This window comes from Crotalus tigris, unplaced genomic scaffold, assembly GCF_016545835.1.
Source record: "Crotalus tigris isolate CLP2741 ecotype Arizona unplaced genomic scaffold, ASM1654583v1 scf7180000018468.2839379, whole genome shotgun sequence".
Taxonomy (NCBI): domain Eukaryota; kingdom Metazoa; phylum Chordata; class Lepidosauria; order Squamata; family Viperidae; genus Crotalus; species Crotalus tigris.
Window position 1 is genome coordinate 1,897,027 of NW_024097024.1, and position 17,162 is coordinate 1,914,188.

At 34.9% G+C, this 17,162-nt stretch overlaps 1 protein-coding gene across 30 annotated transcripts in view; it reads right to left on the minus strand.

The window, feature by feature from the left end:
• Positions 1–232: 232 nt before the first annotated feature.
• Positions 233–17,162, minus strand: part of ABLIM1 (actin binding LIM protein 1) — a 209,196-nt gene continuing 192,266 nt past the window's right edge. For 16 of the 30 annotated variants that reach the window (XM_039352749.1, XM_039352752.1, XM_039352744.1 and 13 more), the window contains 8 exons: positions 15,455–15,549; positions 15,259–15,355; positions 13,326–13,390; positions 11,549–11,609; positions 11,172–11,179; positions 10,031–10,105; positions 8,175–8,255; positions 233–6,535 (listed from right to left, as the gene is read on the minus strand). In XM_039352749.1, the coding sequence (XP_039208683.1) occupies positions 6,422–6,535; positions 8,175–8,255; positions 10,031–10,105; positions 11,172–11,179; positions 11,549–11,609; positions 13,326–13,390; positions 15,259–15,355; positions 15,455–15,549 (596 nt within the window). In that variant the 3' untranslated portion in view covers positions 233–6,421. The remainder of the gene's footprint in view (positions 6,536–8,174; positions 8,256–10,030; positions 10,106–11,171; positions 11,180–11,548; positions 11,610–13,325; positions 13,391–15,258; positions 15,356–15,454; positions 15,550–17,162) is intronic. The other 14 variants (XM_039352732.1, XM_039352734.1, XM_039352743.1 and 11 more) reach the window with 1 other exon arrangement.

A 17,162-nucleotide genomic window follows, 5' to 3' on the forward strand; every position in this document is an offset into this window, starting at 1 on the left:
GATTGTGGCCAAAGAAATGCTAACCTTATTTTGAGCGTTTCCCCAAGGATCATTTTAGAAAATACCACAAGATCTTCAAATTGTGTAAAATTTTGTCAATAATTGTTCCCAACATATCCTCTGTTTTGCAAACAGTGTGTTTATGACAAGTTTTGTTATCAGGCATAACCAAACCCATTTTCACTGTATTAACACTAGTGAATAAAGAAAAACAAATCTCCAAACAATAGGGTAAGAATAAAGTTTAAAACTTTATTCATCTACTTGGTATGAGTACAACAGCGATGTAGATTATAGTGGCATTAGGGTGACATTTGCAAACAGCATGAATAGCAACAGTGGCCATTTTGCAAACAAGCAGATTTAATTCTATGGACAGGCATTGTTGGCTTTCTCTTTCAACAAAGGCTCTTAATCAGAGCTATTCTATAACAACAATAAAAAGGGGGAGAGACTGGGAAAAAGGGAAATTCTGAAAAAGGCTTTTTCTCAGTTCTGAAAATTGGCTGATTATGGGAAGAATGGATAAATTTAAACCTTGAGATTTTAAGCAAAATATAATTAGAGTCATGTTCCTAAAAATCAGAAATATGGCTTCATCACTATAACCATTGTCAGTAATTTAAACTACTTTATAGCAAACACTATTAACAATACACAGTATAGTCGAATAAGCAGGTTCTTCTCTAGGTGGCTGAGAAATAGCCTAATATTCAACCTTAGTAACTGATTCAACTGGCCTTGATTTGGGGTCAGAAGTTGGTATGCAAATTTAGTGTGCAAACTAGCACTTAATTCTTGAAAAAACAGAGTTCATAGGGCTAATAATTGTTGATAACAATAAAAATATTTTTCAATACTTTATTCAACTCGTGGTTTACCAGATCCTTGAATCCCAAATCTGATAGCCTTAGATTTGGATGTATAGCTTTTACATCCAAATCTAAGGCTTACAGCAAAACTTGTTTAATGGTTTTAGATAGAACCCTTTGGGAAACAAAGATCATGTTGGATCATTGCAGTATTTTTACATATGGATGAATATCTCAAGAATATCTCTTTCTTCCTTGTAGAAATCATTCTGCACGCTGAAGAAAATATCTTAAAGATCCTTTTTTTATGTTTCATGACTTTATATTTGGAATTAAGCTTGCTTTGACTATCATGGAGAGCTATCACTGTTTATCCAAACCAAGAAAGACATTCTTTTAACAGCTCTGTTTTGGGAAGCAATTTAGCGCGTGACAATTTCTTCATACTATATTTTTGATTCAAAGTGGGAAGATTGAATTGTAACATGAAAAAGGATGAAACCAAAATAACCCTTTTTAGTAGATTGCATTAAAAATGCAGAAGAAATGTACAATAAAAGAATGTGCATCATACAATGTAGATAAGCACCAATAAAATATCCTTCTGGAGATAATTTTCTTCTCACATAGTTTTTGAATTTTCCCACCCAGCTCTACCAATGTAATTGAACAATACACATCACAAGTCTTCCGGGATGACAATCTGCATTCTGCAATAGCCATGTGTTGCTTATTCATCTTTTGTTTGACATTAACTTGCATTGTCAAGAGATGTACTTTTGCTGTGTGCAATAACTTATCAAATAGTGGTGGTGAATTTGTACATCACTACAATGAAGTCCATCTACTTCACCACAGCTTTGGTATTACTCTTCCCATTAGAATACAATTGAATCAGTGTTTTTAAAAAAATCTTAAAATTTGGGCTTAAATGTCTTTTTCGTTACATATAGGGTTGGGGATGGTGATAGTGGTAAGTAGGTAGTTAGGTAATTGAATTATTTGTACAATAGCACTTCAAGTCATTTTAAAACAATAGAGGGGAAAAAACTCAATCTTTCTAATCAGTTCCATTTTAGCACCACATTAAATATGTTTGCTGGTTTTCTGGCCCTTTATATTTTTAGTAAGACCCTTTTAACTCTTCTTTTATAAAATTAGTATAATTGGGAAGTAGTCTCTAAAATAAATTGTACTTCCTCACAAAATAAATATAGGTGATCCTCGACTTACAGCAGTTGATTTAGTGACTGTTCAAAGTTACAATGGCACTGAAAAAAAGTGACTTATGATTGTTTTTCACACTTATGACCATTGCAGCATCCCCATGTGATCAAAACTAGTTCATATTTATGATGGTTGCAGTGTCCCGGCAAAACTCATTTAACAAATGTCTTGCTTAATAACAGAAATTTTGGGCTCAATTATGTTGTGAGTCGAGGATTACCATTAACACATTTTCAAAAAATTGATCTGTCCATAATTTCAAAGCTTTATTACAAAAGTATGTCATGCTTACATCTCAGCAAATAATAGTGGAACATGCGTAACATTCATTTTCATCCTGAAATTGTAGAAACCCAATTACAATGTCGTTTTGCATCAGAAGAGCCAACCTACTGATGAATAATGCTAGGAACTGTAAGTCTTCATTTGTGATCATACATTTTTCTGGTCAGAGATAAACTAATTGTCCAATTATGAATTCATCTGCATTTTTATAGTAACCCCCCCCCCAATTTTTGTTTCAGGATATAAGAGAGTTTGCAAAACATTGGAATGATGTCTTAACTAGCCATTTATCTTAAAGGAGAATGTCTATTTACAAGGAATATTTTACTTTCTAAAAAGTAAAACTATCATTGCTCTTGGAATAATATGTGTGGAATATAGAATTCAGGTTTTGTTGAGTCAAAATTGATTGGCTAATCAAGAATGGGGAGGGAACACTGGGCTTTGCAGTTGGAACCAATAAATGATTGGCTTCCCAGTCAATTTGAAGCATACAGGGAATGATTTCAAATAGCAGCCGTGTTGTAGGTTACACTTTTTACTTCTCAGCTTAGGAAATTCAATTGAAGAATAAAAGGCAGTGAACATTTCATTTCGTGAGGGGATGGGAAGCAACTATTCTAATTTTCAAGATATAAACATCCTGAATAAAAAAAAAAAAAAAGAGGAAGCACAGTTATGGATGGATGTTGGCTAATTTAATGAACTGCAATCAGGAGACGCTGCTTTAATCCTTTTTGTGCTCCAGATACAAATGTCTGTCCAGAGCTCATTGTATAAAAGCACTGAACCAAGGACAAAAAAGAAAAAAGGATGCCTAATCAGAGAAGCCATTGATGTGCCATTGAAGCTATAATAGTATGTCCAGGAAAGAGGCAGCTCAGATGGCCCTCTTCAACTGATTGGCTACCCGTCCAGAATTTGCTTTGGGGGCAAAGGGTCCATTTCTCTGATAAATAGCACATTCCTTTGTAAATCACTCATCAAATTGTCCTGTTGGCTAAATTATAGCTAGTTTAATAGGCCAGCGAATACATAATTACAGAAAATTACAGAAATCAAACACAACTACACATTGTCACTTTTAAGGTTTCCTTGAGCCTTCTGACTCCTGCTACAATTTGTTTTAATTAATAATATTGCCTGAGATAATAGAATTAGAAAGATGAACACTGTCATGTGGCGTGACTGCCCCTTCCCTCCTGTCGTAGTATATTTAATCTTGTAATTATCAGGTATCCTTCTCTCACTATTCCCCAACAGTGCCCTTCAACTATTTTGGATTTTAATTTCTTGAATATTAAGCCAGGAACCCCTAATCCCAGGGTAGGATATTGGAGGACATCAGTTGCAGGAACCTATGAAGCAGGCTAAAGAAAAATTATTCTTGGCCAGGTGATAAATTCCCACAAACAATGATATTAGTATGGTCGTGCCACTCCTTCTCCTATTGTCAGGCCCAAGCCCAGTGATGGGACAGTGACATCCAATCATATCCAATCCTTTATTTGCTTACATCTAATCGACAGAATCTTGCCAAACTGGTAACTTTCTAAGGTACCAGATACATCCTGAGAGATTTTGGGGTGTGGCTACCCTGAATCTCTTCCCCCTCTTCTCCACCCAGCTCGGGATTGCACACTCTCTTGATTTGGGTGTCTCCTGGGAAAGCTCTGAGTTGCCATTGAACATCCCATCACACCTAATTATAATGACAGGATATTCAGCATTTGATGGAGTTAACATTTTACATGAATTCTGCCACACAATATTCTAAACCATCTGTACTGATATGCTGAAAATCCTCTTTTATCATTTTATATCAGGCTGCAAAAATCACTAAATGGCCACAAATAAAACTCATCTCTCTTTGCTCCCACATACTGATCCTCTGGATTTTCGCAAACCAGGTCTGTTGTGAATTCAGATATGTCACTGGAATCCACTTATGCTTAGCTCTTAAATGTAAGAGCAAAACATATTACAAGTCCTCCCTACATAAACCTTACAATAAGAATTGCTATCTAAACAGGGGAAGAGACAAGGGATCTGTAGCCTTGCAGATGTTGCTGAATAACATTACCAAGTGTTGCCCCCCCCAATTAGTAATGGTATGGAAAGCAGGAGTTGGGGTCTTGCAACATCTGGAGGCCAACAGGTTCCTCATCTACACTACACAGACTTACTAGATGGCAAGCTTCATTTAATTTAGTGAATTTTTACTTCTAGATTAGTATAAACTATTGTTATGTACACATACAGGATTACACTGTAAGCAGAAATGCACATTAAAAGAGAAAAAGTAAAAATTTATATAGTGGCAGTCATCACTCAGGTAAAAAATTAATGTATCACTGCACCCTATTGTCAGCCAAAAATGGCTTCTGATTCTATCAAAGTAAATTTTATGTGTCCTTTATGGAAAATACACAATCTACCAAGCAACTTAGGTAGACAAGAAGCCAGGTCACAGAATATCCTCTAAAAAAAAGGGCTACATGTAGTTGAGCAGTTCATTTGATTGAGAAATTGCCCAAGATAAAAGTATTTTTTCCAGGCACTGATAGTAAATAAAAAGAAAAAAAACCTATTTGCAACTGTGTATAGTAAAATAACACAAAATTCAAGTCTTCTTATATGAATAATGAGTGATTACATGAAGAAAATCAAATTAAACATTGTTTAACATGACATATTGTGCAATATTATCAGTGCATACAAGAAAATAGCTTGAACGGTCACTTGTAGCAGCAAAATCACTCTGTATAATAGTTAAAATATAATAATAAAATTTCAGAATTCACAATTCCAGTAGACATGTTTAAAAATTCAAATGTAACCTTTGCAGCGGGATGGTATTAGTGTATGAAAAATGCTGTTCCAATCCTGGTACAGGCTATGTAGAGAACTTTGAAAGTGTCCAATCTTTTGACTTGCTTGGCATTAGTTGTTCTCACAAAACACTTTTCAATCTTCAGTTCCACAATAAGGCTTTCTAGGACATCTATACTAAATCCTATGAAAGATGATCCTATATCAGATCCTACAACTTTATGAAAGGAAAACTGGAGAGCCTCAGAGTTTAAACATGACTGTGTGCCTTTTGGTTGATCACAATAAGATATTGCCCTAGTACAGTCCTTTTTTTTTTCCTGGACCAACATGATTAATATTGTTTACTTTAACATGAAAAGGAACAACATCAATATATTGGCCCACACAGTGCTTCTTTTCAAGCACAATCAAGCAATGCATGACCACACTATGTCACAGTGATTTTCACACAGCAAAAGTCACATCTAAATTAAATCTAAGATTGCATGACACTATGGCTTACATTTAACATGACAGTTGAAATAACTCCTTCATAATTAAACCAAGAAACTGATATTTGGTTTACGTGCTTGCTCTTCTTGTTAATTTTCAACCAAGTGGTTTAAAGCAAAAAAACTATATTCAGTTAATGCAGGAAAAGACAACAAAACATGGCAATTTACTACTAGATATGTGCATGTGCAAGCTGGGAGCTTGTTCTCAAAAAAAAATGGCCAGTATGCAGCACAGTAGAATACCTCTGTTCAGCAGCCTATTTTATTGATGAGTACTGCGGAAAGAATAAGCTGTTTGACAATAAGGCCAATTAACTGTAATAGCTGTGCCCAGAGGATAAATATATTACACAAGACTCCTTCCTTAACTATAGAATATATTCATTCATTGCTTGGAAAGTCCATGCCACAAAATTGTGAGCTGTGCATCCTACGGGCACTTCCTGGGTCTTCTCAATTAGCATCCTCGACCTTTGAATAAAAGTCAAGGGAAAATGAGGAAGGCATAAGACTGAATATATATGCCATATAAAAACTTCATGAGTGAAAACCATGACTGAGATTTGAACAAAGAACCTTTCATGTCTCTGCCAATGGCAAGCTTGACAGGCTACTGCACAATCTCAAGGCATTAGTATATGCCTTTCTCAGATTGTCCCTTCTCTCCTTCCCACCTTCTTCAGCATTTGCTCTCCAAAAAGGGTTTGGACTCGATTATAATACATTATCCTATTACATGATATCTTCCCTCTCCCGAGAAAGAAGAATTCAGAAGAGTTTAGCTTTCTTCTTCATATCGTTGCGTCTCCAGAGAGGTAACTTATCAAATTCCTGTATCGTCATGCCAAATATTTCTTGAAAAACCTCAGGTGCTAAATGACGCTAAAGAAAGACAAGGCAGAAGTACATCATCATTCAAGTAGTAGAAACAGGCAATCTAGATATCACAGTATTACCCTCAATGTATTAGATCTAATGTACCACGTCTAATATAAAGTCCTGAGCAGTGGATAAAGGCCAATGTCCTATAGCACCAGGTGGCCTTTTTGGATTTTTTTTTTTTTTGAATGCCAAAGCATCCAAGAGTAGAATAACCCCCCCCCTTTTTTTAACTCTTCAGGAATTTTAAGTAATAAGATGCAACCCATAACCTCTAGCCAATAGGAACGATAGTCAAATATTGCAGTAGATAAGTCAGCAAATAATTTAGAGACTGAGCAAATCTCTAGTTCAAGTTGCCTTTCTCTACCAAGTGCCCTCCAGAGGTGTTGAGACTACAATCCTGTTGAGATGTTCAGTGTCTGAAAACTCAATATATGAGCAGCCTGCCAATGTTGCTGTAGTGACAGCTGGCATAAAGAAAATCTAGCATATGGAGCTGTACACGCAAGGGCTTTCACATGTATCAAGACCTTGTATTTTCCTCCATCAATGGCAAAGAGTGAAACTTAAACTGAAACATTTCAAGTATAGATGGAGTTTGATTAAATGTATCAATTGATCAGTTTTTATTTCTAGGGATATGTTTGCATATTTGTCTTAAAAAAGATACATATCTTATAGTCATACATCTTCAGCTGATCCCTATTATGGACATGAAAGGTGAAGTATTTCTATAGGCCAGGAGGTATGCAGCTTGCAATCCCATTAATATTTCTCCCAGAACAGATACCAAAATCAGCTGGCTTAAATCTGATACATGAAATCAGGCACGTCAAACTTGCAACGTCACATGACGCTGCACGATGTATCGCGACTTTTTCCCCATTGCCAGAAATGGGATGGGCGTGGTTTTGGCGTGATGCATCCGGCCCATGAGCCAGCAGTTTGACATGTCTGCAATAGACTGATGGTGGAGGGGACTAAAAAATTGGACCCTTACATACTCTGGTAACATCATTATATCATATGATTGAAAACAGTTTTACAACTAGAGTATAACCTTGAGGAAAAATGTGGCTGTACACTATAATACGTATGGTTACTCTTACAATTTGGTCATGCTCTATTAGTTTTGAAAATTTTAGCTGGGACAAGAATTATTGAATCAGTCAGAATTATATCATAAATCATAGATTCATACCTAGTTTCTGATTCAATAACTGCATGCTTTTATAAAGAAGCTGACTTGCACTGTAAGCTGTGGTTTTATGCTTTAACACAATCTAGCTTGCTGAATTGATTTTTATGCCATGGTTGCTTAATGCAGTCAATGAATCTAAGTTCAGGTTTCAAGGTCCTGATATTAAAGACATGCTGCTTATTCATGGAATGTCACTTGTGTATAAATAATGAAGCTTATTTCAGTTCCGATTCTATACACATTTACTTTAGAAAGGATCACTCAACTCAGTAAAGCTTATTTCTGAGCAGGCATGCATGGATTGATGTATTAATTAGTTTTGTATGGATGAAGCAGTTAGTTCGGATTAATGCAGTATCTTGTAAGGTTATGAATAATGAGCAATCCATATCCTTACAAAACTTTCTTTTAATGCCAAACTAGACACTTAGTTCTTACCTCCAACCTGGTTCTATCCACTTCTCTTAGGATTTTATTTCGCCCTCTGTTGGTCACCATGAGTACTTCATAAGGAAATATCTGTTAACAGTATAGAAGAGGCCTTTATGTAGAATTTATTAAATGACACAAATAGACATTAAATTCGCAAGCATAATGTGGTCATTGTCAAAAGACAGCTGCAAGTTCATTACATGGCTGTTTTAAGTATGAGTACACAAAATGCAGTCTTTTGTATGCTTCCTTGGAATATTTATTACTGAAAAATGAAGTCTCATAATTATAAAGATGTCCCCATGCGCTCTCTCTCTCTCTCTCTCTCTCTCTCTCTCTCTCTCCCTCTCTCTCCTTGATGAGCTCATAGATAGTGCTTACTATCTTCTTTCTTTTACAGATCACTACTGATTTGCCTTTGTCTTCTTAGCGTATGGACTCACAAGCAAACTGTTAAAAAGTTAATTCAGTGGCCATTCCTTTGCTTATATTTGTCCTGTTCAGTTCTCTTTTTAAGTTAAGCTAAAAGTTACTTTCCTACATACCCATTTAGTCACCACACCACCACCCTATTAAGCTAGTTATATGTGATAGTGCAAGCATCTTGTGCAGGAACCTTGAGTTTTAATAAAATAAATACTAGAGACTAAAAATCAGGAATATATAAACAAGCCTCTATAAGGCTGCATTCACATATTGTGCCAAACCAGAATGCGATTGGATTTGGCTTATTTGTTTGAAGTCAGATGATGGGTGAACTCATTGTGACAATGGAAAACTTGTATATGTAGTCTCTGAAGATTTCAACTAAATATACTCAGAGATAAGCATATATACATTGCAGCCTCATATTGCCTTAATTTTCCCATGACTATGTCTCTACAATCCCAAGTTAGGGCTGCGTGTGTTAAAACTATAATGACCAGGACACTGTACATCCTGAGCATATTTCTTAAGAACTAACCTGACATCTGTATGAGTGACTCTTAACCAATGAATAACAAAAAAAAGTTTCCAGAAAGACTGTCTGAAAAACACTGTGGCTAAAGAACGTTGGTTTATGGCCATGAATATCTATTTATCTCTCTATATATCTGTATCTGCTTTTTTATTTATGTCACTCTGGTTTTGTGTGGTGAGGGGGAGAGAGAGTAAGGGAAGTGGTTCTTTCTCACGGTATATATCTCAGTTCAAACCTGTTCCTCTTCGCATCCTCAAACAGCCTCCTTCCTCTTTTCTATACTACATCAAAAATAATGAGCTGTATAGAAGAAATTATTCTTCTTTCAGAGTTATAAGGAAAAGAAAATGTACAATCTTAATTAGTCTAGTTTTGAAAACGGCCTTTCACGTAAAACCCTTTCCTGCACATACACTTTGGATTGCTTTGGATATCCTATTTTGAATCATGCGATTCTGGGAATAAGTCTCATTGAATTACTAGAATTTACTTCTGAATAAAAATGTATACAATGGGATCGCAATCAGAACATCTGCTTTGATTTCCATTTTATTTTGTGCACACAAATGAATGAATTCATCCCTGCTGCACTCTGCTGATTTATTGCAATTAATGCTGTTAGGTTACTAGTGTGGCTAGCTGATTTCCCATGATTGTTAAGGTCTATTTGTTTTAAGTCTACCTAGAATACTGCCATCTAGTTTCCTATATATTAAATCTCTTATCCTATGTTCTCACTTCAAATAAAGGGGATGTCCTACTGTCCCGGAAAAGAGAGCACTGGTATATAAATAAACAAATTAAAAAGTGGATACACAACATTTTAAATTGCATCTATCATTCAAAAAAAAAAAATTACCCTTCATTGTTGAGAAGCACAATGAATAAAATTAGCACTTGCCTTTCGTTCCAACATGTTAGGCATAGAAACTCCTCGGTCCATTCGCATTGCAGGGACATGACCATCTGGGTGAAACTGTATCAGAAGCAGGTGGGTATCAAACACATAGATTACATCCTTATTTACAAACCCACACAAATAAAGTAAAGGTATTCATGCTAAGTATGCACCTTAATTTATGCTAAGGTTCCAAAGAAATATGTATAATAAATATAATTATGCCCAATATATACTATACTTATAGATGTGGCTCCTAATTTAAATAGCCTTTGTTCATGCTCCTCTCTTTCAGTTATGAAGCTTCCGAGGGACTCTTCCCAAAGACCGATTGACAAAATGAGAAAACTTTTGGGTCATAAGAAACACAAACTACTGGATCAGTTTTAAAAATATTAAACATTCTATATTTAGGGCCTAACTTCTTTAAAAATTTAGTAGCTTCTGCTTATCTAGAGTATTCATACATCATTATTCAGGGAATCAGGAATGTCCCACAGAATGATTCGTTGTTTTAGTTCTAGCTATTATCTTTACAATATTTGGTTGCTTTTCAGTTGTACTAAAGCATTTAATCCTTTTTAACAAATAATTTTTTTAATTCTTTCTACATCAATAAAGTATTTTCTGTAACTAATGTATAGACATTTCCATAACAGTAATATTCAAACATATAAAGAGAAGGGTTGTGTTTAAGAAATAACACTACATTTTTAATTGGCCATTTTATACAGCCCATGTGCCTGTTTTGTATAAAATACATTATCAGTTTTTTATTCCATGATCACAATAAAATATAAACAAGACAGGAAATTATCGGGAGAAGAAGAGCAAAGGTATAACTATGGAATAAGCAGAATTATATTTGCACTTTCTTTGGATAGTACCAAAGTGGTCAGGAGAAATCAATCAATGAGAGAACTGTCACTGATTGCTTCTTTGACAATCTTAGAAATGTTTGCTATAAAAAAATCACAAAACTGACAGTAAAACACTTTTTCCCATAGTGTCATGTTTATATTATTAATAATAAAACAAGCAAATTAACAAGTTTCAAGAAATTTCTCTAAGATATGAATAACATAGTTGGTGCACGGTTGATGAATTGGTTTCTGTTACTTGATGGATGAAAATCGTTACCAACCTGGTAATCTGAAAAGGGATATATGGAGAGAAGACACATAATTAGGATAAGATACATTCTGAACAAAAGTTTTAAGCTCAGAGTCTTTCCTAAAAATTATCAACCCAAAATACATATATTTTCTGCCTTCATTAAATTTTAATTTCATTTTTACAACATCCTCTTCAATATAGTGTTGAACCATCTCTTCCACCCTTTTTTTCAACAAATGGCAAGTGTACCTATATTTCAAGATTAAGTATGGTATCTAAAAGCTTTATGTGAGAGATGACCTTATGAATTACTATAAAAACACAACAGAAAGCATAAGTGCTGAAAATAACTAAAAAAACCACCTAGAGCCCAAACCTCACACTCTATTTCCTTTACAAACTTACCTCGAATTGTACTGCTCACATCCCCATAACTGTTGTACTGACCAAAGTCTGTCGACATCGGCTGTTTATATATATATATAAAAAATGAACAGGTAACTCACATTATCTGTACATTGAATAACAATAAAAAGATAAGCACAACAAACATATCAATAATACACTCATTTATATTTATTTATTTTTTTCCTCCCCTCTTTATTATTTTTATAAATAACTCAAGGTCGCAAACAACCAATACTCCTTCCTTCTCCTGTTTTTCCCACAACAATCCTGTGAGATGGGTTGGGCTGACAGAGTTGATTAATCCAAAGTCACCCAGATAGTTTTCATTGCTAAGGCAGAACTAGAACTCAGTCTCCTGATTTCTAGCTTAATGCCTTAATCACTAGACCAGTGATGGCGAACCTTTTAGAGACCAAGTGCCCAAACTGCAACCCAAAACCCACTTATTTATTGCCGGGTGCCAGGTGGGCGTGATCCGCTGGGTGGGCATGGCTGTCGTGGTCATGGCAGATTGGATGGGTGTGACCAAGGTGGGCATGATCACCTCGATGTTGCTTGTGGGGACGGATGCCTGTGGAGGGAGATCCAGGGTGGGGTGGTGGGCAGGAGGCTTATCCTGGGAGGTGAGGCGAGGCAAGACAAGGCAGGAGTGCCATTGTCACAGGGCAAGGTGAGGCAGGGCCAGGGTGGTTGCTGCCTGACACCATCGGCCCCTGCACACAGAGACCAGCGAGCGCATGGGTGTTGGGATACATCTGGCCTTGTAGGACCTCGGTGAGTTAGCAGGTTGCTGGTTGAAGAGGGATGGTTGCCATCTCTGGGGCATGGCGTGCATGCCCACAAAGAGGGCTCTGAGTGCCATCTCTGGCACGCGTGCCATAGGTTTGCCACCACTGCATTAGACCAAACTGCCTTTTATCTGGGAATATCCATGACATTCATAAAAAGTGCATATAAAACTGACAGTGGTACAGGAGGAATGTTGTTGTACTCTATGCCTATAAAGCTATATGAAATATATATACTAAGGGTGAGAAAGAACAGAAATCTTTAGTCTAAAACAATAGATTATGACCTTTAAAATGTTGATTTTTATCAATAATTTATCACCACACCTTTCGTTGAGAGGAACATTTTTAAATTTGTTGTATTTCTGCCTATGGCGCCAGAATATCTTGTACCAGCTTAATATAGACACTAGTGACAGATATGCAGAAATTAATTATCACATAGTTTCCATAGATAAATAATATTTATGATAAAATCCACTAACAGTTTAAAAAAAGTTATTTAACATTTAATTATCATTCTTGGGTTTCCTATCTGACTTCTATTATCTGAACATTCTGGACTTACATAGATCCATTTGATTAAGCCCCCTCCCAGGTGAAGTGGCCTTAGTAACTGCCCTTTCCTTCCCAACACACTTAAGAAGCCTAAAAGTACAGTCTGAAGCGGAAATATGGCAGACTGGAAGAAATACAGGTAGAACTATCGTGAAGGCTAAGTAAGAATTTTGCACTGTTGATATAATGTTTCTATTTTGTTCTTCTAATTTTATTTTTTATTCTATTTTTAACATTTCTGAATTATATTATTTTCACCATTTTTGTTTTAAATTGTATTTTTAACATATGTATCCTAAAGAACTTCATTCAACTATAGTTTTAGTGTTATTCAACATAAAATGGTTTCAGTTATTTGGTCATTAGAAGCTCAACAGAAATTGAAATTTAAAGTGTACTTTCTCATACTGAAAGAATTGTCTGCTCACCCTGTGAAGTCCATTTCGTCCATACCCAGGCAGTGAAGAAGTTTTAGAAGCAGCCGCGTGTAAAGCTAAGTGAGAAGAAGGAAACAATAATTATTAGGAAATAAAAATACACAGCCTCTTAGAATTAAAATTTTTGAAAGTATAAATTTGTGCCTATATGAAGTTTTTAGGCAATCATTTTATCTTGATTTTGTCCAGTAAGTGAAATTTAGATATGAAATTTTCAATTCCTGTCTAATTTTACAGACTAAGATGGATTTTAACTGACTACAAGTCACTCTACATATTACCTAGCAACAATTTCTTGCTAGTCATGTTTTATGGTCATGGTTTAACACAATTCTGAGTCTTTGATTCAGATTGCTTAAAACATACTTTCTTCCACTAATTTATTTTCTTGCACACACTAAATAAGCAAAATGCTGTTTTCTGTCAGTAGTTATTTACAAGTCGGGTTTACTATTGTTTCCATATGAGGAAAATCGGAGGCAGAGTCTGAGGTTAAAAAAAATAACTTGTTTAAAGCAATCTACTAAATTTATGTCTCAGATTAGGCTGAATAGGCTGCTCTCTGTAATCATACACAAAGACACATTTGTCTTTGTGTACCCAGAAGTGAATCATTTTTATGACTGTTGCCTGGAAGTAAGTGATTTGATGCAGACAGATAGAATGAAAGCTATAATCATCCTTGTCCTCCTTTAGTTCTGTTACTATCGTGGCCCTAGGTCTCCTAGTACAAGTTTATATATTTAAAATATATTTTAGAGTTCTGGAAAGCAAATGAAAAGCTCAAAAAGTATAAGGAAAATATATGCATGTAAGCATGCATCTCATATACAAAATTCCTATAAGCAAACAGTAATTGTATCTTTGCTTTCTCCTTGGAAATCTCAATTTACCCCAAAGACCTGTTTGATGATATTGCTATCATCAATGTATTTTGAATGCATTGCCTTACTCATTGAGTCTGATTTCCTTTCTTAATCTAAAAGACTATGAGAATCAACAAGTCAAATGTTGCTTTCTTAATCATTCTTTATGAATTACTTACTGGCTTTTTATAGATACCCATATAAGTTGCATGAAAGCAATCCTCTCATAAAGATGGCCACATTATAAGAGTGTGGCATAGTCTTTTTTCTCTAAACTAGATGCTCATTTTAAAATGAGATGCTTGGACTGTCTAATATTTATTTTATATAAAGAGGTAGTAAACTTCTTCTATATATCATATAAATACAAAATCAGTCTTCCTAAAGCTGTTGTGGAGTACATATGTTACCATACGCAATGTCTGCAATGATTAGCTATGCAATTCCCTGTAACAATTCCCTAACTATAGCCATCTCACAAACATGGAGAAACTTTGGTGCATGTTCTTCAAAACATCCATATGAGATGCAGGAAAAAATAGCTTCTGATTGGTGGCAAATATATAGTTAATACTGGAAGGATTTTATCTTATAATTTGAATCAATAAAAGCTTTTCATCAGAGATTATCAAAGCAAGAAGTTTTCATGTAATTGTAACTTAAAAGGAACACAGTTCTTTTATAGGCATTTCTTTTTCTGGATTTGTTCAGTAGATGCTGAGAAATATCCATTTGGAATCTTTCTTCATTTAAAAACATACTTTGTGAGAAATAACTAGAGTTATAATGTAGACAGTAAACACATCAGAGAAAAAGCTACTTCCTTGTTATTATTTAGAGGTCATGTTTTGCATTATCAGAAACAGAACTGCAATAATTAGATGAGAACCAGCCATAATATCAACTTTTTATAGTACAACTCTATACAGATCTATTAAAAACTAAATTACATTGAAGTCAATTGGCTCAACTGTCAGCTATGTGAATACAGTAGAGAACTGTAGTCCTAGTTCATCATGGCCCATAATCCTTTATGGTTTTCTAATTTTGCTGCTTACATGAATTAACTGGAGAGTCATAACATCTGCTGGCAAGCAACGACTTTTCCTTTTCCATTTCTTCTTTTAGAATCAATTGCCCCAGGCCTGAGTTTAGCTGCAAATGAGAATTTTGAGGAAAAAGTAAGCTAGTAAAAAAGATTCCATCATGCAGATTTTGGCACAGAGGGAGAATATACATTAAGATGACAGCCACCTTCATTAACTGTTCCTCCTGCAGCTGCCGGCGCCTCTGAAGTTCTTCAAGGTCTTCGTCCCTGCCAGTGGACCGGCGTCGCATATCAGAACCTACTTCCATAAGCCACAGTAAAAAGAACCTCTTATTTCAGTCTAGGTAATAACCAGTACATTTTTCTGAGTTGATTGTAGAAGAAATTAACTAAATACTTAAGTAAATACCTAAATAATCTACCAATTCAATCTCAAAACAGTCTTAATAAGATAATCTGGCTCTGAATTAAATAATAGATTTTTGTACGTAAAACTATTTTGATGATTAAGTGCATAATGTTATGTAATGAAGAATTTTACAAAGTATACAACATAATTAGTAACATTTTGATTAATATAGACAATTTTTTTGAGTAAGGGGAATGTGTTGAGGAAAAATGTCTTATCTTGGAGGCCAGGCTTGTAGAAAGATTTTTGTCACAGCTATTACTCTGGTGAAAATACTGTATTTCCAATATTAGAATCATAATTTGGCCCACAATATTTTATTTCTTTGTTTATTAAAAACCTTATTTTTAACAGTTTGTTAAAAATATTTTAGGAATTAAAATATCTTTGGTTTCAAATGCTAAATTATTCTGAGAGGTTATAGGGTAACCTATTCCTTTTCTTTTTGAGAACTATACATCCTTAATTGCTGATATAATTCCTCTTACTTTTAGTTACAGTAAAATCAATATATGATTTTGACCATCTCAGTCTTTTATAATAACTGTACTGACTTCACATACCGAACTGTGGTCAAAGTTGGTCAATACAAAATAATTTGCTATATGACAAGGAGCAGCAATTGATCTCTTCTCAAGTTATTCTACCTAATTCCAAACTCAATCAAATTATTGTGACATAAAAGGCAGAAGATTCCACAATTGGCTTTTTATCATCTTTGGGTTTTTTTTTTTTTAAATAGTAATTTAAATAATTATGCACATACTTTGCTTTTATGACATCCCAAATCTGATTCCTGAGACAAACATAATGGCAAGCTACACATTGCAGATATTTTTAATCACCCTTTATTATCTTGATATTACTCTCTGTCTTGTTCCTTTATCATTTTAACTAAGGTAAATAAATGGTAATGAAATTCAGTGTGGTGTAGTGATTAAGACATCAGGCTAGAAACTGGGACACTGCAAGTTCTGCCTTAGGCATAAAGCCGATGGGTGACCTTGAGCCGGTCATTTTCTCTCAGCCCTAGGAAGGAAGCAATGGCAAACCACTTCTCAAAAATCTTGCCAAGAAAACTGCAAGTCCAAGCAGTCTCCAAGAATTGGACAAAATTGAATAGAAGAAAAAAAAAATCAGCCCTATCTAATAATTTTGTCCTCAGCTGTGGAATAACATATATGCCTTAACCCATATTTAAATATTCAGATTTATAATAAATACTATGAAAGTAAAATATCACTAAATGTTATTTTTTTCTTCCATGAAGTTGATATTTAATTCTAGCAGAAGAAAGAATGAATTTGCTCCATCAAAATAACCTCATATCAAATTCCTCAATCTCAACATGTATCATTTTAAGTCTGTACAGGTAGGACCCAACTCTGAGTGAACAAACTTAAACAATGAGTCATGGAACACATGGGGTCTAAAAATAATACATAGAGAAATGAAACACAGATTGGAAAATAAAGTTAAGAACTTTAAGGCACAAAAATGATGCA